A 21,741-nucleotide genomic window follows, 5' to 3' on the forward strand; every position below is an offset into this window, starting at 1 on the left:
GGCCACCCCAACCCGGAGACCCTGTGGTTCTGCATCTCTCCCTGAGCGGGACCTGACGGCTCTCGACTCCTCGCAGATCGCGAAGGGGTGACAGGACGCCTCGTCCCCCCGCCGCTGCCAGGCCCCCATCTCCCCGGCTTCCGAAGGACCTCCTGAGGGACGCTGAGAAGGGGCAGCGAGCCGCTGGGCTCTGAAGACGCGGTCGCCTCAGGGCGCGCACTCACCCCAAAAGCCAAGGCCCCTCACGGGCCCCCCTCCCCTCACAGGGGCCCCCCTCCCGCACGCCTGCCCGCTCAGGGTCGCCTCCCCTCAGTCCGTGCCCCGCTCCCCCGGCGCCCTCCCCTCACAGGTCACCCCCTCCCCGCAGCTCCGTCCCCCCGGGGTCCCCCCCCTTCACGAGTGTCCCCCTCCCCCAGCTCTGCCCCCGCCGGGACTCCGCCCCCGCCCCGGTCATGCTCCGCCCCCACGCTCCCATTAGACAGCTGCCCCTCGCGCTCCGGGATGTTGACAGCGCCACCGCTTCGGATTGGCTGGCGGGCCTGCCACTCGTCGGGGAAAGGGGCGGGACGGTGGAGGCGGCTTCGCGGCGCTGGGACGCGGCCAAGTGCGGCAGCGCTGGCGGCTGCGGCCCCGCCGGCCGCCCCCCGGGCTCGCCCGGTCCTTACCCGCATTGCTGGGAGCCCGCGAGGAGGCGCCCGCAGCGGCCCGAGAGGCGCCTCCTCCAGCGGCCGTTAGGCGATAAACAGGCGCGGCCCACCGCCTACTGCCCGGCGATTGGCGGCCGGCTTCCGAGCGTGGCGGGGCCGAGGGCACCGGAGACAGAACCCAGCCCCGTGATTGGCCGTCTTGACCGCGCGCCGGGCCGCGCCTTCCGCTCCGATTCGCTACGGTGGCGAATACGCGCGCCGCCGCGAGGGGATTGGCTAGTGCGGGAACGCGCCGCGCGGCTTCCCACGTCCTGATTGGTAGTGGACGGAAGGAGCGCGTAAGCCCGCCCCTTTGCGCGGCGATTGGCTTCCCAAGTGCCAATTAGCCTGGCGGTAACGCCCTCCCCTGTAGGGTGCGCATGCGCACAGGCGCCCGTCGGGGAGCGAAGGCGTGCGGGGGCGGGGCAGGGCGGCGTACGCGTGCGCAGCGGGACGCGCCTGCGCAGTGCGGGCGCGGGAGGGGGCGGTGGCGTTTGCCCCGTGTGGCCTGAGGTAAGAGGGGGCGGCGGGGCCGGGGGCCGGCGCGGCGGCTGCGGGGGGCTGTCCCCGGCTCCTCCCGAGGGCCGGTATCGTAGCGCGGTGACCGCTGCCCTTCCTTCCCTCCCTCCCGACGCCTGGCAGCCGTCAGGCTGGGCGGGAGGCTCTGCTGAAATCGTTACTCGCTGTTTCCTGGACGTGTGGGGCAACAGATGCAGTTGTTCGTGCAGGATTTTCAGCAAAACAGCTGCTGTAAAACAGTTCAATCGACTGCGCGGTGCATTGTCGCTGCCCTGTCAGCGCCGAGGTGTCCCGCTGCCCTGTGTCCCTTCCAGTGAAACTCAGAACGGCTGATCGCTTCTCTGTTTAAAAAATGGGAGATTAGTGTTCTTACTGACACAGCTCTTATGTAGTCTGTGCTTAAAAATCTTATAAGCGAAGCTTTTTTTTTTTTTTTTTAGAATCAAAGCATTATTATCTTTTTTGCATTATAAGGCATGTTTCTTGGAGACCTTCTGTCCTGAATGAAATCTCGAGAAAACTCTCTAGAATCTTCCAGGTTTACCCTTATAGCTACAGTTTCAAGCAGTAGAAATAGACTTACACTGAACATGAGCTCAGAGAGCTCTCGGTCTTGGTTTCAAAACAGGCTACTTGAAAGGGGCAGTACCCAAATTAAACCTGCTGTTGAGTAAAGGCTCACTTCAAAACTAGGTAACAGTTCTGCTAATTTTTTCTGCATGTTTTTTGTAGGAAAAAACATGTTACTGCCTTCTGGTGCCACCAAGTGGACGTCTTTACTTAGCAGTAAAAGCTTGTTTTTATTTCAACAATGAAGTTCAACTTGCTCAATGCCACTTCTTCACATGCTGAAGTATTTTCCTCTGAATCAAATAAAGTATTTGCAGCATAACAGCATGTTTTGTTACCTAACGTCTTGTTGAAGAGTCCTGTTGGCAGCAGCAGAACCTGCCATTCCTCATTATCCATGAGGATAATGCATACTTCCATGTACACTTTCTGCCTTTGTTAATAACTTGACCTGGGAAAAACCAGCATGTGAAGTAGTAGGTGAAAACCTGGTGGTCTGCTGCTTCTTTTTCCTCCATGCAATGGATTATATAGGAAATTATGAAAGTAAAGCAGGATGGGCAAGCTTGTTAACAGGATCAACACAGAATACTTCTGATTTGAAATGGAGTTTACACATTTGCTGTATTAGACCACCCATCAAATTCTAGGCATGCTAGAGCCTGACCTCAAAATTTGAAAACCACTGTAATGGAGCAAGATTAAAAGACAAGTCTAGATCATGTAACCCGTTTAGGTAAAGATTATTCTGTCTCCTGTACTAACGGCATTAAAAATGAATGAATCTCAGAACTCAAAATCATAATCCATAAATACACACACCAGGGTTGTGCTGTGTACCGTTAGTTGGCTGTTTTGACCAAGCAGTCAAGCACCATTCTCTCAGGTAAAAATGTGTCTTTGCATTCTGACCTGTTGAAACTACTCAAGTTCTGTATATCCATATCCTTTGTATGCTGTATATCCTTATCCTCTGCTTCTGATACCCATATCCTTGGGACAGAAATGTTCTACAGACAACTCTCGTTCTTTTTTTCTGTTTTGTTTTCCCTCCACCTCCTCTTTGCAGCCTTCCACCAGTGAACGATGGAAGCCAAGACTTTGTTAGGCCAGTTGTAGTATGTAAATTTGCTGCTTCTTCCAGCAGGTTTCTTTCAGTAGTTTAGAGCAGTGTTCAAGGCATTCTCAGAGGAGGATTCCTGCACCCTCACCTGTCCTCTCTTGACATAGTTCAAGCATGTGTCGACATGTGAATTGCAGGTACTGTTGCCAGCAAGACACAACCCAGGCATGAGTGGAGTGTGTGCAGAGACTTCCAAGTCAGACTGTACAGGCCAGAGTGCAAGACAGAAATACCCTCCCTTTCCTCTCCTGTTTTTTGGGGTGTGTTTAATATTTTCCAAGTGTTAGTAGGAGTACTGATTCATTTACTGTTCTCCACATCCCTTTCAACAACAGAGTAATAATCTTGACTATTAAAAAACCTAATTGGCAATGAGAATCCAAATTCCATTCAGAGTGGTAAACATTTCAAGGCAAATGCTTCTGAAACCAGTTGAAATATCCTTGAAAATAAATATGGAGTATCAAAATACCGCTCAAGACATGCAGCTAAATGACATCATCTTAAAACAAGGATTCTCATTATAAACTCCATTCCCCACTTCTATTTCAGGTTTCATTCCAGAGAAACTGTCCTCATTTCTGTATGAATATTCCAGGTGTGTTTTATATTACATTCTTACTGAGAGACATACGAACACCATCATGGAGACCATGGATTTTGAGGAAGCAGCAATTTTCTCTGCCAGGAGTGCCCTTACTTCAGGCAGCAGGCAAGAAGAACTCTTCCAATCTCCTTGGACTAACTGAGGCAGAATTAAAAGAACAGTTTGTAAGAGGTGATGGCCCAGGAGGTCAAGCCACAAATAAGACAAACAACTGTGTTGTCTTGAAGCATATTCCATCTGGGATTGTAGTGAAGGTAATTATATTTTACTTCATTAAGTCACAGACTGCATCATGTCTTCCAAGTCTCCTTTCAGAGTAAAGCATAATCACAGTGCAAATGTCAAGGAGGAGAAGTTTCTATGTGTTGTAAAGAATCTCAGCAAGCAGTTTCGGCTATCAACAGATAAAGAAACTTGGAGTCATAGCTGATCTTCCTGGCTTCGACATGCAGTACTATTTTGTAGTTTTCAATAAAACTTTCAGTGGCAGCTGTCACATTCCTGTCCCTCTTGTGATAGTTAGAATGCTTTCCTTAACAAGTTGAGCATACTCACTTTGCAGAATCTCTCTGTGAATTAATACTTTGAAATTAATCTTTCCTTCCTTATCACAAGGGGAAGACACAGTTAAGTTAAACTCAGAAGCTTTCTGAGGTAATATGGAAGCATTAAAGATTAATGCAAAAGCCAGTCTGACACGTTACAGTAGCAAATAATTACTAGGCAGCCTCTCCAGAATACATCATCTGGAGACAAACGTTTCAGCAGTTCTTGGTAGGAGGATGCTCTTGGCTTGGGGCAGGGGGGGGGGGAAGTTTCTTTACTGTAATGGCAGGAATACATAGAGTGAAAGGGAAAGCAGAAGACTACACAGGTTAAAGTTCCAGTAAAAATGTCCTATTGTATTTCTTCAGTGTCATCAAACAAGATCGGTGGAGCAGAACCGAAAGATAGCCCGAGAAATCCTGCGGGAAAAAGTGGACCTCTTCTACAAAGGTGAAGATAGTGATGTTTATAAAGAGAAGAAAGCGTCAGAGAAGAAGAAGCAGGAGAAAAAAAGAAAAGCAAAGGAAAATCTAGAGAGGAAAAAGCATTTTAAAGAAATGCAACAATTGGATACGAAATAAATATGTGAAATGCTGAGTTGCCCTGGGAGGGTAAGGGAAACGTTTGTCATTATATCTAAATACAGTTTTCAAACTAAAAGATGACGTAGGGCTTCATAAGCACAACTGAAGTACTGAGTAGTGACCTGCTCTCAGTGTAAAACTGAAGTGGTAAAAGCAGTCATGTAGTCCTGCTTCTGTCTGCCATCATCTCATTCGTCACGTTTAGCAATCAGTTTTTCTGCCAAGTTCAGAAGATGATAAAACAATCCTTGTTAAAAAGGAACTATAACATTTCCACCATTGTTAACGGAGACACCAAAAATTTCACTAGATCTCCTTCTGCCCAGCTGATAACTTACGATGCTTTGTAGGAGTTCCAGTACATACAGAGAACAGCTCTAAAAGGTTGTAACTTCCCCTCCTTATCGGGCAACACCTCTACAGACATAAATCCTTCATAAACTGTGACCAGGTTTAGATACTGGTTCTGATGGTTTAAACAGATGTGCTGATAGAAGAGACTTCGGTCGCTGGCCGCCTCCTTCAGATCTGTTAGCTGAACAAATGCTCTGGGCTACTCAATTCTGAATGAAGTTTAAACAGAAGCTTTACAAATCTTACCTGGAGTGGTGGTGAGCACTGGGGCAGAAGGCACTCCTGCAAGAGAGGGCTGGTCAGTCATCTTCTTCCAGTTCAAAGGTAAAATTGGGTCATTACAGATAAAGAAGAACACCTATTGGAAGCTGCCTCCCAAGGCAACAGAATCCCATTTATCCAAGCTGTGAAGTAACTACCTTTGCCTTTTAATACTGTATTTTCTTCAAGTAGCCATAGCTCTGGCTGTATTAGCCCATTTTCCTTAGGATTTAGATCTGACTGTGCAATAGTGCACTACAGTCCTGATGTTTATACTGCAGTTAAGCTTGGGCACCTTGGTATCTTCACTCAAACTGTGACAGTTTCCCATTTTATGCAAATACATGCAGCTGCGATTCCTTTGTTCCTGTTACTTTGAAGCCACTAGTGAAGTACACTTTCCTGTTTTAATCTTGTTAACAACTCTTAACTGCTTAACCAGAACTTCTCTTTAATTTTTGGACAGCACCCTCACCAGCTGCCACCAAGTTTTGGCCTTCAAGAACCAAAGCTGTAGTATGTATTTTGAAAGCAATGGAGACAACTAGCAACTACGCCACCTTCTAACGAAGATCAATTGCATCGAGACTGTGCCATGGATGGAAAGTTGCCAGTGATCTGCAGGCCCATTCCCTTGTCTGTTCCTGAACTTGAGCCTCCTGCATGAAGGTTAAATTTTTATCTGTTGAGAGTTCTTGTTCGTGGAGTATGGATCTGATTAAAGTGACTGTACATAGTTTTAATACAAACTGTTAATGAAAATAAGCTTTATTACGTCAAGTAATAAATACATACAAAGATGCAAATAACAGTTTTAGTAATTTATCCAGAATTTTTTTTTTTGGCAAACTTTAAACTGAAATCTCCAGCCTTAATGTAGAAATTAGCTTTCCAGGACCTTGTTATTATTTAATAGGTTTCCCTATTTTCCATATAACTCATGCACTTTAAATGGACTTCAAAGCACTAACAGTCATGCAAATGTTTATGCAAAACGAACAAAAAAGGAAAATTAAGAGAAGGGGAGGGTTATTTCTAAGCAGGGCCTATGCTGTATGACAAATTGTGACTTAGCAGACTACTAGGTACAGCATGCTATTCTGCATTTATTAAAAAAAATCCTCAGAGCTTATGTCAAACTTTGAAAGATTGACGGGGTTAAGTGAATATAGTCAAGAAAAAAAAAACAGAATGAGACTGTGGCTGGATAAGAAGAGAACTGAAATATAGCCTGGGAGAGAAAGAGCATTCTTCTGCATGCAGTTCAGTTTTCATGTTTTAGAAACATTTTAGGGAGTTTTAACGTCTTTACAAAATGCAAACCCTCAGTAAGTTGAAAAACCCTTGTTTTCTCAGTCTTAACTATACATTTTTGTAAGGGCAAAACAAGAAAGGTAAAACATTCAAAATAAAGGAATTTGTCTGAATGTTTCAAGAGTCAAAAGGAATAAGTGTTACTTTTTCTTCATTAAGAGGTGGAAAATCTTGCAACTGAATTAGTGGGCTAGGATCTTGCATTTCGTTCCGTCTCAGCCAAGCATTCCCGAACTAATCCTCTAGCATGAATAATGCCTGCAAAAGAATCGAACATACTTTAAATCATCTCATTCAGGTCACATATGCAACGACAGTCCGGAGAAAGGTTTACGTATTTCTGTCCTGAGTTGCCAAGGGTACCACAGCGTGGCTCAGGAAAGGGAGAGATCCCTCGCTTCCCAAACATCAGCTGCTGCTAAACAAGTTTGCTTTCCCAAACTGGCATTATGAATTGAAAAGGGACTAAACCAGGAATCAGAGCATGGTAAGATTTGTAGGTCTGCAGTGACAGGTGTATCTTAAATGTGCAGTACGGGCCTGTTTAAAATCAGAGACTTAACAGAAAGAAGGAAAAGAAACAAATCACCTAGTTGCGAGTTATTCTATTACAGCGAAGTGAACAAAAATACAAAGTTATTTGGGGAGTCATCTTAGCAAGCTCTAAAAATACCTTGGGACAGTTCTCTTAAGAAGATGCATCAAAATCCAAGCCTCCATAATACTGCTTAAACACAAGTTGTGTCTCTAGTAAGAATAAAACATTTTTTATGGTGTGTGCAGAGTTACCTCCTAACACTGGCTCAGCTCCCAGTGTAAATCATCACCACTTTACATGCTGCCATATCTACTCTCATCTGATAGACATAATGTGGAATTTTCCACTACAAGTCCTGTTGCCTTTGAGTTCCAGCAATCTGGACCTTGATTCTTAATCCTGGAACTAAATCTAGATTCATGTTCACAGACCTGCTGAAAGAACAGAGCTTGAGACAGATTTTAAATTGAGAGACGGGCAGATTTTTCTACAACAAATGAGGTTATATTTTACTGACAGGACAAGATAAAAGGCGATTTTGCTGCTCAATCATGCTCTTTAACAAGGTGGAGAAAGGACAATAAGGCAATAGATGAGGTTTAATCTCTATTTAGAGATAATGGATTCTGTTTCTAGAAGGCTGCTAAGCCCAGATCACGGCAACAGCATTTAGGAGTCCTGGCTTGGGATGTGACAGGTGCAAGGCTTTGCAGAGGGTTAAAGTGACTCAGACAAAGCTGCATCCTGCAGCTGCAGGATACAGAATCACACTCGCAGAGCAGTGCATCAGACCTGGATCTGGTGGCAGGACGCCCAGTTTATGCAGCAGAACTACCCTGAATTATGTAGAACACTGGGAGTTTGGCCAATTTTAGAGGTCAGTAGCCTCTGTGCTTAGGAGCCGGTGGAGCTGGGGACAGGGACTATATTCCGGAATAACCTCCACATGGCCGTGGAGGCTGCAGTCACGTGGTTACCCTCGATCACTTCTGCTCTCACACTTCCACGTGCTCCTTCAGCCATTCCGCTCCCAAAATGGAACGAGAGGTACGCTCCTCACCAAAAGATGGCAGCAAAAAGTATGTATTCGGGATTCTTCACAACACTGGCAAGTCACAGTGGCAGCACTGAATCTTCAACCTGCCTTAGCCAACAAACTAAACACTCACTGCAAGAAGCAGCAAAACAACTTCTCACCGAACTGAACCATTCAGTTCAGAGAACGTCTGCATCTCTGCCGGTCTCTCTCAAGTTGTCCCCATTAGCCTATTGCCATTCATGATCTATTAATACTGACTCAGGCAATGCAATAAAGAGAGACTCCAGCAACATTGATTTTAGCTGGGCCAGATTCCACTTACCACTCATCAGCAGGCTTTATTGCATCCTTTCCCAGAACAGCTACTAGTCATTTTATTGCATGTCATGGCAGATATATTACTCTCCCATAATGGTTGAGCCTTAAATAAAGCTTTGTAGTCTTGGGTAAATGTAAGAGGGATTTGCAACGTGGTGAAGTTAATCTGTTACAGTAACATTCCCACTCAGGGTTGAACGCATGAGCGAAACTCAGCACAAGGACTGAGGAAAGGGAGGGAAAAGTAACCACATTATATTGGCAAGGGACAAAACTGCAGCACAACTGTTGTCAATGGCCTTTCAGGGTCATTTCATGAGCTGGAGCAGTGGAATGTCCCATTGCTCCTTTGGAAATATCCCTCCTCACACATCTCCTGCAGAGGACAATGTCGAGCTGATGTCAGCAGTGGGGCATGCCGGGGGTTTCTTTTACACTGCAAGGAAAGGCCATTTATTACCCCTTTTAGCTGACAAAGCAACAGACAGAGAGACCTCATCAGCCAGGCCTAAAAGCTTCAATGTCCCTTCCTAGTGGGCTCTTAATGACATCCACTTGACAACAGGTAAGGGACCCTAAGCAGCCCAACACTCCACAGAGAGGAGGAACGTGTATGTGGGACACCTCAGTCTGAACAGCCTTCCCTGACAACCTTTTTTTTTTTTTTTGTAGCTCTGCTCTCCACCAGCCTTACTGTGAACTACCACAATGTAGTATTTCTTCAGGCAAAACACTTTAGTAAAGGCTCCTGGGTCAAGCAGACAGGTGATGTATGTGAGAAGCAGTAAACAACGCTCAGCTGTATATTCTGGAGATGGGGGGGGAAAAGGGAATTGAAGGGGCAAGTCAGTCACCAGGAACCTGAAAGAACATATCCATTAGACACCTTAAGGGTTCTAAAATAAGGTTTGAATTATTAACTGAAATTCCTCTTGTGCACATAAATCACATTTTGTCACTGGTTTATCTATCAAATACAGCATGAATATAGAGTATCCCAAGGTTTCAGTTGCCTGTGAATACACCTAGTCTAATGACGAGCTCCAGACAGCTGTCTCCTTTCAAAGGAAACAGTTGTCATGAAGCTGTATGCAAATAGTCAGCACATGAAGTGTATGGAGACAATTTATATTTCTTTTTAAAGAAATTTGAACATTACCTCTTTTTAGCCTCTCCATCGCACTTTTACTCCCAGCGTATGTGGGTCTAATCTCTTTTCCTAATTCTTCTATGATCGCTAGAAGTTCTGCGTATTTGCTCTGCGGTACTTGACTGCTGCTGGTACCCTGTAGTTGAAAGTACATTAATCTCAATCAAATACTGCTAAAAACAAAACTTATTACAACAAGCAGAACTGGAAATTCATGGAGGACCAGAAACATCCCTGGAAGCCACTTATTAAAAAAAAATTTCAAGTTTATTATATAAACATGATTTTCCTTTTGCGGTTGCTGCTACAGCTGGACACAATGCTACGTGCCCTTCAAAAACTGGGATCAACTGGGAGGATGCAGCTGTGAGACTAGGACCGTAGGTGAAACAGAAGTTAAAACAGTCCTGCAAGAACAGCAGAGTGGGAACTGCTTATTTAACTCTATTTCTGCTTTTTCAATGTTCAGGTGTATATTCTGTGCAGTGGTTAGCTAGGCAGAGAGAGTGAAAGCAGATAAAACCAAAGTGCCCATATCATAAGGGAAATGCTATCAAGTCAAATCCATTTCACAGAAAGTTTAACACCAGATTCCCGAAGCAGTCTATAGGCCTGTCTGTGAGACACGCTTCATGAGACTAAATTTTAGAGTATAAATTTGCTGAAGAAAACAGTCTAGAAATATTCCTTTTTTAACAAATAATATTAAAATATGTTAGAGCCCTTACTATCGGAACATAACTGAAGACATGTTTCAGTGTGACTCAGATGGGATGGACTAACAGTTAATTAGTAACCAATCTCACTCAGCACTCCGCTTAGTCTAATTTGATCCCGAGACATGTGCGATGAATCAGTCTGCCATTTGGGTTTGATTTCAAATCTTGGTGGGAGGGAGGAACACCTCAGATTACAGGCCAGAATCCATGCTACTATGCAAACGCAGGGTCAGTGATCTGATTAGAGAAAAACAACAAGCAAAGCTGTACCTGCATCCCTTGTGTATAGCCTAGAGATGGGGGTCCGTAGTCATTTATAAGCTGTCTATATTGCGCAGATGTTGCCATACTTGTGGAAGGAGAGTGAACACTCCCAGCTGCAAAGAGAAAAGAGGAAACAAAAAAAAAATCTATTAGCTAAAGGTGAATTAGTCTGTTACACTGGGACACGTTTTAATCACTTTTTTCTAAAGCTGTGACCTCTCACCTCTGGGTAAGCTCACTAATGAGATCTCAGAGTCACACTATTTGCTACGAAGAGAATGGTTAAATTAATGCTTATGTTTGCTGTACATTTGAAAATAGCACAGCCTGCAACATTATCAGTGCAAACTGTTTGCCTAAAAGTAAAACAGCGTGTAGCATGACAGGTTGTTCTGCCTAGACAAACTAAATATTAAGGAGCCCTATTTTTGCATATATACATTCCACATAGATGAGTCTAATGTACTGTGCTATTTTTACTTTTTCAGTGCAAGTTATCTGAAAGTAACTTTGCAACTCAAAGTGTCATCACATGGTCAATGCAAGTTACCCTCAGTACTATTTTCAGCCAATGCCAAAACTATTCATAGGGAACAGTCAGTTGAGGTATATCAGATCTGCTGCTCATTGTATGACATCGGAGGCAACGAGTGCTGCCACTACTCTGTGTGACATCGAGTGGTTTTAGCCAAATTGTGCTATGTAAGTAAACCAAAGGAAAAGTAACATCACTTTCGGTTATGGTTACTTTTTCTAAACTTATAAAAGATTATATTCAGATCTACAAGGTTTTGAGTCAGCTAGGAGTTACAGAAAGAGACTCTAACGTGATCATTGATGAACTGCTCCAGAAACGAACAATGAAAACTTACTCCCCCTCGCCCCGCAACGGTAAGAATTTGGGTTTGACAAACAACTTCTGGATATTTCTCAGGGGGCTTAATTATACTGCCCATTTCACAACAGTGCTGTAAGACCTGCTGGTTACAGACTGTAGCTCAGGACTAAGGGAGCATTACACCATTCAACTTGTTCACTCTTGCAGCCGAAGTGCCCCTGCATCCACTGATGCTGCTGTCTTTGCCTGTAGGCACAGACATAGACTGCCTGCTGTCTGGAAAAATCTTCTCCCTTACGAACTCCTTTGCTGAAAATTCCCAACTGTCTTTCGTATGAGGAACAGATCTCATCTACCAGCCTTCATTTAAATCTAAATTAAACTGATGATAAAAGTCACTGGGGCTCAGAACTATGTAAATCTCTAGCTTTGTTTTAAAGTTGCAAGTGATTCCATTCATATTTTCCCCTCACTACAAAAAGAAAGAGCCAGCAGTTACGCTGTAAAAAGCACTGCTGAACACAGTAGAACAGACTCTTGTCCTCAGCTGGGAAGCCTCTTTCCACTTCAGAATTAACCACAGGGTATCATCGTAGGGTCGTCTTCATTACAAGAAAAATCCGTGTTCTTAATTTTTACTAGTTAACTGGATGTGAAATCCTAAAAAAGTCAATTGGGCTGGTCACTAAGTCACCTTAAAAAAGCAAGGTCTCTCTTTGTCTTTACCTAATCTGCTAAATTTTGTGGCACTACAATCTGCATTTCTGTCACTAAGGTTTCACATGGAGCTAACTGTCACATTTTGCTAAAGCATAGTAAACCCCAAAAAACTAAACATCACACCCACTGGGTACGGCACTGCAAAGGAACACCACAGTTGTCAGCTATTCTCTCAATTAGTTCTTCACATTATCAGCACAAAATACATGCACAATTTTAAGATTTCTGTACGTACAACCCAGTATGTCAAGTCCAAGATGACCAAATTTTAACAGTTACCAAACATGACACAACAGCAAACCGCATCTTTCCTCCAAGGACTTCAAAATGCTTCAAAAACATTAATGAGCCCCTTGTGCTGCAAGGTAAGGAGGCTTAATTACCTCAATTAAGCAGAGAAAGACTTAAGCGATTTTTCCTCATGTACAATAAAACAAAAGACCCATCCTGCAAAGACTTGTTCCTGAACTGTTATTGCAAGCAGTCACATACAAGACCCGGGAGCTCCAAACTGGTTCAGAGTTAAGGCAAGGACTCCGATGACCTGGCTCAGGAATCCTGCTCTACCCACCGAGCAAACCTTAGCTGCAGCCCATGCAAAACACAAAACAATTTATCACCACTGTATTGGTTAATGACAGTATAGTACAGTTAATTTACTGATTGTTTCAGATGATGTTGATTTAAGCCACGACACGTGCTTGGTCTGTACGAAATAACTCAGCAGGGTATGTCTGGATAAGAAAGAAACCCTGCTAGAGACGTGATGTGCCAAGACAAAGCAGCGAATCTAGGGGCTGACTGAGAAAGTTTCACAGATGTGAAAGCCCGGCGACGCTCGGGCGTTGCGGTGGACAGTAGTTGGTCTCAGCATGGGAGCTCGAATCCAGCAGTGACTCACTCAACACCGAATGACAAAAAACAAACAAGAACTTTCGGGAGGCAACTATGAGCAAGGACCTGCCGCTGGAGTTGGAGCACGGCTCCGGGTGTGAATTCGGAGTGAAGATGCGGAGAGGCGCGGCGCCTGGGCAGGCAGGGGTGCTGTATTGTCTGCTGTACCCACGCCATGTGCAGAGCTGTGCTGCAGACACTAGAGGCCATCGCTGAGTACGGCATGCCCTGCCAAATGACAGATCGTGGTAACCATGGTGAGTTTACCCGTTTCTTTGCAGTCTGCATCAAAAATGTAATAAGACATAATGCCATGCGCCGACCACTTTATCAGCAGCAGCAGGCCCAGAGAACAAAGAAAAGGATTTGACTTGGCCGTGGTACCAGTCTCCATACACCCATGTCAGAAGTTGTGCCAGTCAAACTCAGCTGGAGGGGAAAAAAAAAAAGAAGAATCCTTGATTTCACCTTAATTTAAGGTGATGCAATCATGAAAATGAAATTAATTGTGGGGGTATTAGTATCGCACAGGGTAACGGACCCTGAGCTTTTTGACCTATCACTTTGTATGATAATCTCAAGGAGAAACCCTGGGTCTTAGATGACTATTACTCAATTAACCCAAAATATATCTGCATGTCTGAACATCCTGTGTATTTCAGATTAAAAAAAAAAAAAAAAAAAAAATCACCAGCTATTGCTATTATACTTAGCAAGAAAAATTAGGCCAACAAGTCTCACAGTCAATACCCAGTCAAAAATCAGTGTGATGATTAGGTATTCACTAGAGAGAAAAAAAAAATGAGGGGGGATCTAAATCGAGGCTTGCGCTCTCACGTTAAAATGACAATGGAGAGAAGACGGTTAAGAATCGAAAAGGGAGTGTGCTTGGTACTGAATTTAAGTGACACCCTGTATCACATCCCAAATTGCCTTAGTGCTTGCTGCTGTTTAAAACCTAAATTAATATATGCACTTTCCTCCCTCCACTTTCCTAATTAAATGGACACAAAACCTTTTATATACCCACTTATTCCTGTGCCAACGTCTTTTATTTCTGTATTCAAACAGAAGATTGCCAGAAGCATTTTTCCCCACAAATATACAGTGACTTTCTTGTTAATCAAGATTAATCTTTATTAATTGGGGGAGGGGTGTCTAACAATACAGGAATGAGATTTTTGTGTCAAAATCTCTTCCTTCCAGCAGTCTCTCTGAGCCCAAATTAACACCCTGGGGGACAAAGGATCTAAAATCAATCTTTGTTTGCCTAAACTCCCTCTGACCAGGAATCTTCCAATTAATTTTAGATAGGTTCGTAGGGATCCCTTTGGCTCCTTTGCTACTATCTCATAGCCCGAGCAGTGATAGTGATTTGCTGATCTAAGTTTTAATTCTTAATTCTATTGCTGCTGCTTGCTGGAAAAATAACTGGAAAGGCAGCTTACCGTGCACCCTGCAAGGAAGGAGTGGAAGCAGGAACACGGAGGTACTCTCACCTGATCCATTCCCAGCAGATGCCATGGCATCTACGCAGCTCAACCACCACCCTGTTTCACTCTCACAAACAGCAAAGTAAAACCAGAAACAGTTTCTCAACTCACCAAGTTACTCATGTAGAACTGACTTAGACAAGTCAAGAGCCAACCCCATTGGGTATGTTTCCTACTGTCCTGTACTTTGTGAGGTCCTATAAAACCGCATAGGTAAACTCATGCCATTTTACAAGCTCTTTGTACACATGAACATGACAGCATGTAAGAAGAGATAGCTACCTGTAGCCTGGAGTTTATCCAAGGTACGTGGTATAGTCTGCGGAATCTCACTGCTTCCACCTCTATTTCACAATCTCTTCAAGCTGAGGTTGCTTGCAACATTAAAGGCTGTTGCTGTTTGGATGGCTGGCGGTCATTACACCTTTATACAGAGCCCGGTGCTGGAGGGTACTGCCTCTGTCACACAACTGGAGGACAATCCTCACCTGTTTCAGATGACAGCAGTTTGATTCCTGGTGACATGCAGTATGAGACAACCAGACTGGAATATTTTAACTGAGCGGATGTAACTTCTTCTGTCCTAAACCAGACAACTTTGCCACAAAACACACCAGAAGTGTTGGTGTAAGCTGCTCTGCCAACATACATCACAAGGCAAGTATCTTCCAGCACAGGGGAGAGGTAACATCTTCAATGAGCACAGCCATTCCTGCAGCGAGTATATGAACACAGCCTGAAACACCCGTGTAGTGTTTTGGCTGGCGAAAAGACTATTAGATTCTTTAGCCCTCTACGCCCTTTGGTTTAAGTTCAACAAAAGCTCCTTGCCACCCATGGGACACCACATGCACGTCTATACAAGTAGATCTACCGCACAGCCAAGCCACGCTGAACTCTATAGGAGTTGCCAACCCAGAGTGAAACCAGCCCCCATTTCTCCCAACCTTCCAATAAATTTTTTAATTTAAAATAATGGAGCCCGTTCTCATTTGCACAAAACATTCCTTATAGCACTGGTTGTGAAAGTTATATTTTCACCCACTATTTCCCCCTTAAACAGCCCTTGTGGTAGAAACAGGCCTTTCTTTGAATAAAACTATTTCCTTTTAAAAAAATCCAGTGCACACACACATAAATATGTTCTCAAGAACTAGGACATTCTTTATCGTAACAGCCAGAGGCCTTGCTCTTTTGATCTGTCACACTCTGGGCCTTTCCTCTAGTACCCTCATTCTATTTCATCTTTCCATGTGGGTAACGGTCATGTTTTATGTCTCCTCTTCCTACCCCCCTGTCTTCTTTTTTTTTAAATGAGAAAAATGAAAGTCAGTCACTTGGACTCCCCACCATTCTTTTTTTCTAGCTTAAGACACAGGCTATTTCTACACTATCAAGTTATTTGGCACAATAGGAGAGGATCAAAAGATGAAAGCACTCGGTACAAGTATACATGTAGTTGGGGTGAGGGGGTACGATTTAAGATTAGATTTGCATCTGGTCCCCCAGACTAAGCGTCTGTATTGTGGGAGGGGTTCAAAGCTGTCCAGTCCTTGGTTTGGACCCTTATGTTCCTATTAAAAGGGGATGGAGTGTTGCACAACTGGAGCAGAGCTTCTGGTATACTTTAATCCAAAAGGAATCAAGTTAGCATGAACTAAAACCACTCTGCAACTCAACCAACATGTGATGGGTGGAGACGATGAGAAGATTTGCTGACTGTGAAAACCATACCATTGCTCTGAAGTTAAACACTCAGGTAGACAAAGCCAAAAATGCCAGGTTTCTAAATGTCCAAACAAGTCCACTTGAAACACGTTCAGCATGCTTCTTTTCAGATAATTTTTAACTTCACATGGACTTCAAGAGATCAGGCAACCAGCGGGGGGAGTGTTATTTCCTAGTAATTATCCCCTCTGTTAAGGCATGAACCCTTTGCTCTCTGTTCTGCCTACAAACAGTATTCTTTCCAGTACTCCCACTCCAAAAACAATCTCTCAATATGGACAACAATATCAAACACAAGCTGTCTCTGTAAAGGGCGACAAGCAAGCCATTTGCTCATGCAAGTCTGCGCTGCAGTCTTAATAATATAAGAAATGGCCTAGTGAGGTTGGTATCATTTCTCATGATTAAATTAAATTGGTCTCTCCAGTTACAAGCTACAGTCCCAGTTAGGGAAATAATTCGTTTCACCTCTTGGTGAGAATTTGCACTTTTCACCAAGAAAGTTCTGGTTGCTCTGAGGTGTGGCACACCTTGTCACAGTCTGCTGGAATTTGTTTTTCCAGATCCTACATAGAAAATTTTTTAAGCTTTACTACAGGAACAGGGTTTTGTCTTGAAACCTGACATTTCTGCAAGAATTAGAATAAAACCAAAGGAAAATCCCAAGATGTTTCTGATGGCTTCTCTATCTTAAAATGACTTTTCTCTCATCTGTACAAACTCTGAACAAAATAGGAATCCTGGTGAACATCCACAGAACCAGACAACACATGGAAACAAGGGGAACAACAAACTACAGACCAGTTCACAGCCAGTGTAAATCTCTCCGCTTCCATTGAAGTCAACAAGAGATGCTCTACTTCACCTCCGCTCAGCAGCTGGCCCTCTTACAGAGAAATACTTAAACAATATGAAAACACGAGACAGATGAGGAGGAAACAGTACTTTGCAGGATTCAGTACGATAAGCAAGAGAATACAAACAAATCAAAACATGGCTGTTAGGAAGGGTAGCAGAGGTTCCCGTGGGATGCTGCGGGGTCAGGTGAGGCTGGGAAGGTAGAGCCACAGCACTGCAGGTCCCTAACAGCACCTTTTCACCACCCAGGCAGAGAAGGTGCTTGTGAGGGAGATTAAAGAGAGCCCCCCAGGCACAGGCAGTTTGGCACTGCCAGCCTGGGGTGCTACACACAGGGATCCAACTCCCAGAGCACAGGCCCTCCAGGAAGGTGACTGGTAATGTGGACAAAACACTGCAAGCCTGGTTGCAGACACCCTGGGCCAAGTGTCACCACTGACCTGGGCAATGGGGAAGGGGAATCTGCACCAAATTCTACTGTGGCAACACATTCTCCTTCCCTTAGCCTGTGTCAGGCAGAGGAGTCAGCACCCGGATGCTTCCAGCATCCTGAGTCACTTGGGGAGCAGCAGCATTTTCCTCAGCCGCAGTCATCCCCTGATCTGCCCACAGAGGCTTCCTCCTCCTCTTTCGTCCCCCCCAAACACCTCCTCTCCCTCTGGACTTCAGTCCAGGTTTCCAAGTCCCCAAACACGCTCCCGTGCAAGAACAGAGCACAGTCACCCATCACCCACAACTGCTTTATCTCACTGATCCACTTACTGAGTACAGTTTAAACATGATTTTGTAAAGTGGCCGCTCTCAGCCCAAACTTCAAAGGAGTTAGCTCTGCAGCAAGGACGCAGCTCCAGGAGCTGAGTCGACACTGCCTTTCCAAATACTCCTGCACCAGAAGCCCTGCACTGCAGGGAAGCAGCATTACCTCCCAAAGGAAAATCCCTGTGAGATCCACAGCTGCCCAGAGCCCTCGGTCGGCTGAGACCAAAATATTCAGCATTCATACAGAGAAGCTTCTGCAGGGCTGATTTCAGGCCAAAAGGGACAGATTTCCTGTTTTCCTCTCCTCTGCAGGACGGGGCAGGGGGGGTGTGGGGTGGGGGTGTCCTTCACCCCAGGTTTGGAAGCAAACCTAGGATTTATCCTCCTGACTGGGGGGCATTTAATTTAAGCACAATGGAGAAGCAATCTCCTTCAACTCAGAATTAAGCTCCAGAAAGGAGGGGGCCATTTGCAGTCATATCACTCTGAATGCGATATGTGCAACTGCAAGGACTGCTTTGTCTAACTCCCTTGGCCTTAGGCCACGGTGCTGGCAATACCACTAGCTAGAGGAAGAGCTGGTGCGTGAGGATAATGGCAGAAGACAGGGAGGGAAGAGAGAGCCCATTTTGGATTCAGAGGAGGACATTCTTTCATTGAAAACATTCTGGGGGTGTTGAGGATCATCCCAACTCGGAAGAGAGGACAACTTAGACAGGAATAGTTCCAGTATGACAGCAAACTACTGCTAACTTGGCATTATGAGAAAAAAAGGAGGGGGGGGGGGACGGGGGGGGTGGGGGACAGAGGGAAAGATAAAACTGCATGAAAGAAATCTAAAACCCTGATCGCAGCCGGAGCGTTAGAAAGCACACAGACACGGCAGCAAGAGGACTGGAGGCAGAAACTTCACCACTCAGCTCGCATTGTAAGCGGCACGTCTGACCCGGGATTTTGCAGCCCTCGCTCGCAGAGCAGCCAGACTCGGATCCCCCCCACAGCATGACCTAATCCCCACCCCTCACCCACCATCGCAAAATACCACCTTTGTTTTCCCTGCAATTTTACGGCTGTTCCGGAGAGCAAGGCACAGGTTCTCGTGGGAGCCGACAGGAGAACGGTTTCCCTTGCTGGGCTTTGTTTTGTTTCTTTTTTTTTTTTTTCCTCCGGTGACACTTCTGCTTTTTGTCAAAAAATCCTTAGCACATCCCCTGCTTCCTGACCCCTTTGCAGAGCAGCGCCTGGGCCCACGGTGCTCCCCACACACAACCCAAGCACACGGAGCCTTTACACGCTCGCAGCCCCACCGAGCTCAGCTCCACGCAGGATCGAAGTGTCTGAGGCACAGGGACCTCGGTTCATCCACCGGCTGGTGACGATTCCCTGCAGTAAAATAAGATTGCCACTCTCCTGGTAGCTAGAATAGAGGTGCATCTTGTGGATCCCTTTCGTTCATCAACCTTCCAGGATTACAACCACAAATCGGCACTGTAAAAATCACCCGGGCTGATTTCCCTCCCTCCTGAACTGCCTGCAAAACTTTCCCTTCTCAAAAGGAAAGAAAAAAAAATCAGCCTGGTTTCTGGCTGCGGATGGTCTGATGCCAACCCTGCAGGCTGGGGCTGCGGGCAAGCAGGGAATATTATTTTTAAGCCAGAACCAACTTCTCCATTTTGGTTCTGGTTAGTACTAGTCGAGGCGCAGATTAGCGAGATCCCCTCCAAATATCCCACAGCGAAGCAATTGCTGCTGCGGCTTTGTTCAGACTGCACCGACTGACACACACTCCCCGCGACCGAGACCCACTTCTACAGCCAACAGCTCGGCACAAGCAAAAACACTCGCCTGCCGTTACCTTCGGAAATTAGGGAGGGGGGAAGAAAAAAAAAAAAAAAAAAAAGAAAAAGAAGGGGGGGGGAGAATGTAGTAAAAAGAAAAAACAAAAAGTTAATGCCATCAAGGAAACTTTTCAGAGAGGAAAGTTGGGCTGACTGCTGCACAGATCCAAGGAAGACGAGGAATTTTTGTAAAGGGCTTTTGTGAGAAATACAGAGCAATTCGTGCCCCCCCCGCCAACCCCTCGCCGCCTTCCAAAAAATCTCCTGCCAGCGGAGAGGGCTCGTCCGCCCGGGCTGCTCCGCGGAGCCGGCGGACTCTGAGGGGGAGCGCGGGGCCGGAGGGTCCCCCCGAGGCGCCGGCGGCCCTGTGCCCGCCCGCCCTGTCTCCAGCCCCGCCGAGGGTGCGGGACCGGGGTCCCGGGGCGGCCCCGCCGCCTGAGGAGAGCGGCCGGGCGGCCGCGCGCGCGAGGCGAGGCGCGGCGCGAGCGGCACTTGCGGCGTCCCGCCAGCAGCGGTCCTCGCTGAGGCGCCGGCGGAATATTCCTGATCCAGATCAATCAGCCGCCCCGGGGAGCCGAGCATGGAGGAAACCCGGCGGCCGGAGCCCCGGAGCGGCGGCGGCGGCGGCAGCGCGGAGTCGGCCCGGCGGGCGCGGCTCCCCCCGCGGAGGGGCGGCGCGGTGCGGGCCGAGGGGCGCCGGAGCGGCGGGCGGGCGCTGGTAATGGCGGCGCGGAGCCGGCGCGGAGCCCGCTGCCCCGCCATACCGGACTGGGCAAAAACTCGAGTCCGGGGCTTCCCCCCAGGTGCCGGTGCGGCACCGCGGCGCCCCGCCGCACGCCTCCCAAACTTGCCACCCAGTTGCCGCCACGGACTTACCCGGGTTGAGGGGAGTCCCGGGGATGTGGGCGTTCAAGTTGGGCTTGTAAGACATTCCCAGAGACATGGCCAGCGGGAGGAGGAGAAGCGTCCTGAAATTCAGTGAAGCGTCTCCGTGTCTCCCAGACACTTTGGGTTGTTTACAGCAGTAGCAGCACCGGCAAATATGGCCGTCAGTTATATTGACACCCACAATGCAATATATCATCCATACATCATGAGGAGACGCGGATCCAAAAACTTTGGGGGAGACGAGGCAGCCACCCGCCGCGGCGGCCCGGCGCCCCGCGCACCTCGGCGCGGAGGGGGCGCGGAGGGGGCGCGGCGGCGGGGGGTGCCGCGGCCATCCCCTCACAGACAATGGAGCTCCCCTCAGGGACGCCGCCGTGAGAGGAGCCGGGCGGGGAGGGGAGGGCGGGCAGGCGGGGAGCCCGGCGACGGCGAGGGGAGGGAGGGGGGGGGGTGGGGGTGTTAATTAACTTCGGAAAGTTTTGGCACAACTTCTCATTTAAATCGGCTCTGCCTGCGCCGGGCGGCGGGGGGGCCGCGGCCGACAGCCCCTGTCAGAGGAGAAAAGCTGACGCGTCCCGCAGGGTGGCCCAACTGTCGCTGCCTCCCCCCCCTCAAATCGGGCGTTCACCTCGGATTTATTCCCCGTCTCCCCCCGCTAATTTCGATGGAAAATACCTGTTGATAATTTTAGGATAAAAGATTTTTTTTTTTTTTCCCTAGACGCCACCAAGGAAAAATCTGCCAGCCTTTTTTTTTTTTTTCCCCTCTTTCAAACCACTATTTCTCTCCACCTGAAGGTTAACGTAGAATGCAGCTTCCGAGGGATTAAAAAATAAATACGAATCTCGTTGATAATTGACTCATTTTCTGCTTGCAAGCAGCAGTAAAACTTCCCCACGGGAAAAAAAAAAAATAAAAAAAAAATTGTAGGTTAAATTACAAAGCTTTCCAGCCCGTGTCTGCCACTCCAGAACTCATCCTTTTCACTGTAAAATACTCAGATTTGTTCCTTATGTCAGTTAATGTCAAACATACCTCTGTAATCATTAAATTATTCCAGATTTACACCAGTATCACTGCTTGGGACCTGGACAGCCTCTCCCTTGGTGCACAGCTCAGCCTGAGACCCACAG

The 21,741-nt window shown here is 46.5% G+C and overlaps 3 protein-coding genes across 13 annotated transcripts in view; 1 reads left to right on the forward strand and 2 right to left on the reverse strand.

Annotated features, from left to right (window-relative positions):
- Positions 1 to 780, reverse strand: part of MPHOSPH9 (M-phase phosphoprotein 9) — a 32,241-nt gene extending 31,461 nt beyond the window's left edge. For all 5 annotated transcript variants that reach the window (XR_012634711.1, XR_012634710.1, XM_074921397.1 and 2 more), the window contains exon 1: positions 666 to 780. The gene's annotated coding sequence lies outside the window, so the exon portion shown is untranslated. The remainder of the gene's footprint in view (positions 1 to 665) is intronic.
- Positions 781 to 1,120: 340 nt separating this feature from the next.
- On the forward strand, positions 1,121 to 5,863 carry MTRFR (mitochondrial translation release factor in rescue). 3 transcript variants are annotated; one of them, XR_012634712.1, is made up of 4 exons: positions 1,121 to 1,199; positions 3,451 to 3,759; positions 4,420 to 5,313; positions 5,717 to 5,863. XR_012634712.1 is itself a non-coding variant. In XM_074921461.1 (4 exons), exons 2-3 carry the CDS (start codon positions 3,484 to 3,486, stop codon positions 4,630 to 4,632), a joined length of 489 nt encoding a protein of 162 aa, XP_074777562.1. In that variant the 5' UTR covers positions 1,121 to 1,199; positions 3,451 to 3,483; the 3' UTR covers positions 4,633 to 4,662; positions 5,717 to 5,863. The 3 variants fall into 3 exon arrangements, 2 of the variants coding, with proteins under 2 accessions (XP_074777562.1, XP_074777561.1); XM_074921461.1 differs by having other exon boundaries at positions 4,420 to 4,662; XM_074921460.1 differs by having other exon boundaries at positions 4,420 to 5,863.
- A 137-nt stretch (positions 5,864 to 6,000) lies between these two features.
- Positions 6,001 to 20,983, reverse strand: CDK2AP1 (cyclin dependent kinase 2 associated protein 1). Of its 5 annotated transcripts, XM_074921455.1 has the most exons (5): positions 20,597 to 20,983; positions 17,517 to 17,525; positions 10,599 to 10,705; positions 9,619 to 9,745; positions 6,001 to 6,822 (listed from the first exon to the last, which is right to left on the reverse strand). In XM_074921455.1, the coding sequence occupies exons 1-5, from the start codon at positions 20,802 to 20,804 to the stop codon at positions 6,755 to 6,757; spliced, it is 519 nt and encodes a 172-aa protein (XP_074777556.1). In that variant the 5' UTR covers positions 20,805 to 20,983; the 3' UTR covers positions 6,001 to 6,754. The 5 variants fall into 5 exon arrangements, with proteins under 5 accessions (XP_074777556.1, XP_074777555.1, XP_074777559.1 ...); XM_074921454.1 differs by lacking the exon at positions 17,517 to 17,525 and having other exon boundaries at positions 20,597 to 20,982; XM_074921458.1 differs by lacking the exons at positions 17,517 to 17,525; positions 20,597 to 20,983 and adding an exon at positions 18,928 to 19,171.
- Positions 20,984 to 21,741: the final 758 nt, after the last annotated feature.

This window comes from Athene noctua, chromosome 17, assembly GCF_965140245.1.
Source record: "Athene noctua chromosome 17, bAthNoc1.hap1.1, whole genome shotgun sequence".
In the NCBI taxonomy this organism is placed as follows: Eukaryota; Metazoa; Chordata; class Aves; order Strigiformes; family Strigidae; genus Athene; species Athene noctua.

Excerpts from the sequence above, each read along its gene's own strand:
- CDK2AP1 (XM_074921455.1), bottom strand. The coding sequence starts at position 20,804 with ATGATATATTGCATTGTGGGTGTCAATATAACTGACGGCCATATTTGC. Across the intron at positions 9,746-10,598 it reads GCTATACACAAGGGATGCAG|GGTACCAGCAGCAGTCAAGT; the intron begins GTACAGCTTTGC and ends TTTCAACTACAG. Across the intron at positions 6,823-9,618 it reads GATGGAGAGGCTAAAAAGAG|GCATTATTCATGCTAGAGGA; the intron begins GTAATGTTCAAA and ends ATTCTTTTGCAG.
- MTRFR (XM_074921460.1), top strand. The coding sequence starts at position 3,484 with ATGAATATTCCAGGTGTGTTTTATATTACATTCTTACTGAGAGACATA. Across the intron at positions 3,760-4,419 it reads CATCTGGGATTGTAGTGAAG|TGTCATCAAACAAGATCGGT; the intron begins GTAATTATATTT and ends GTATTTCTTCAG.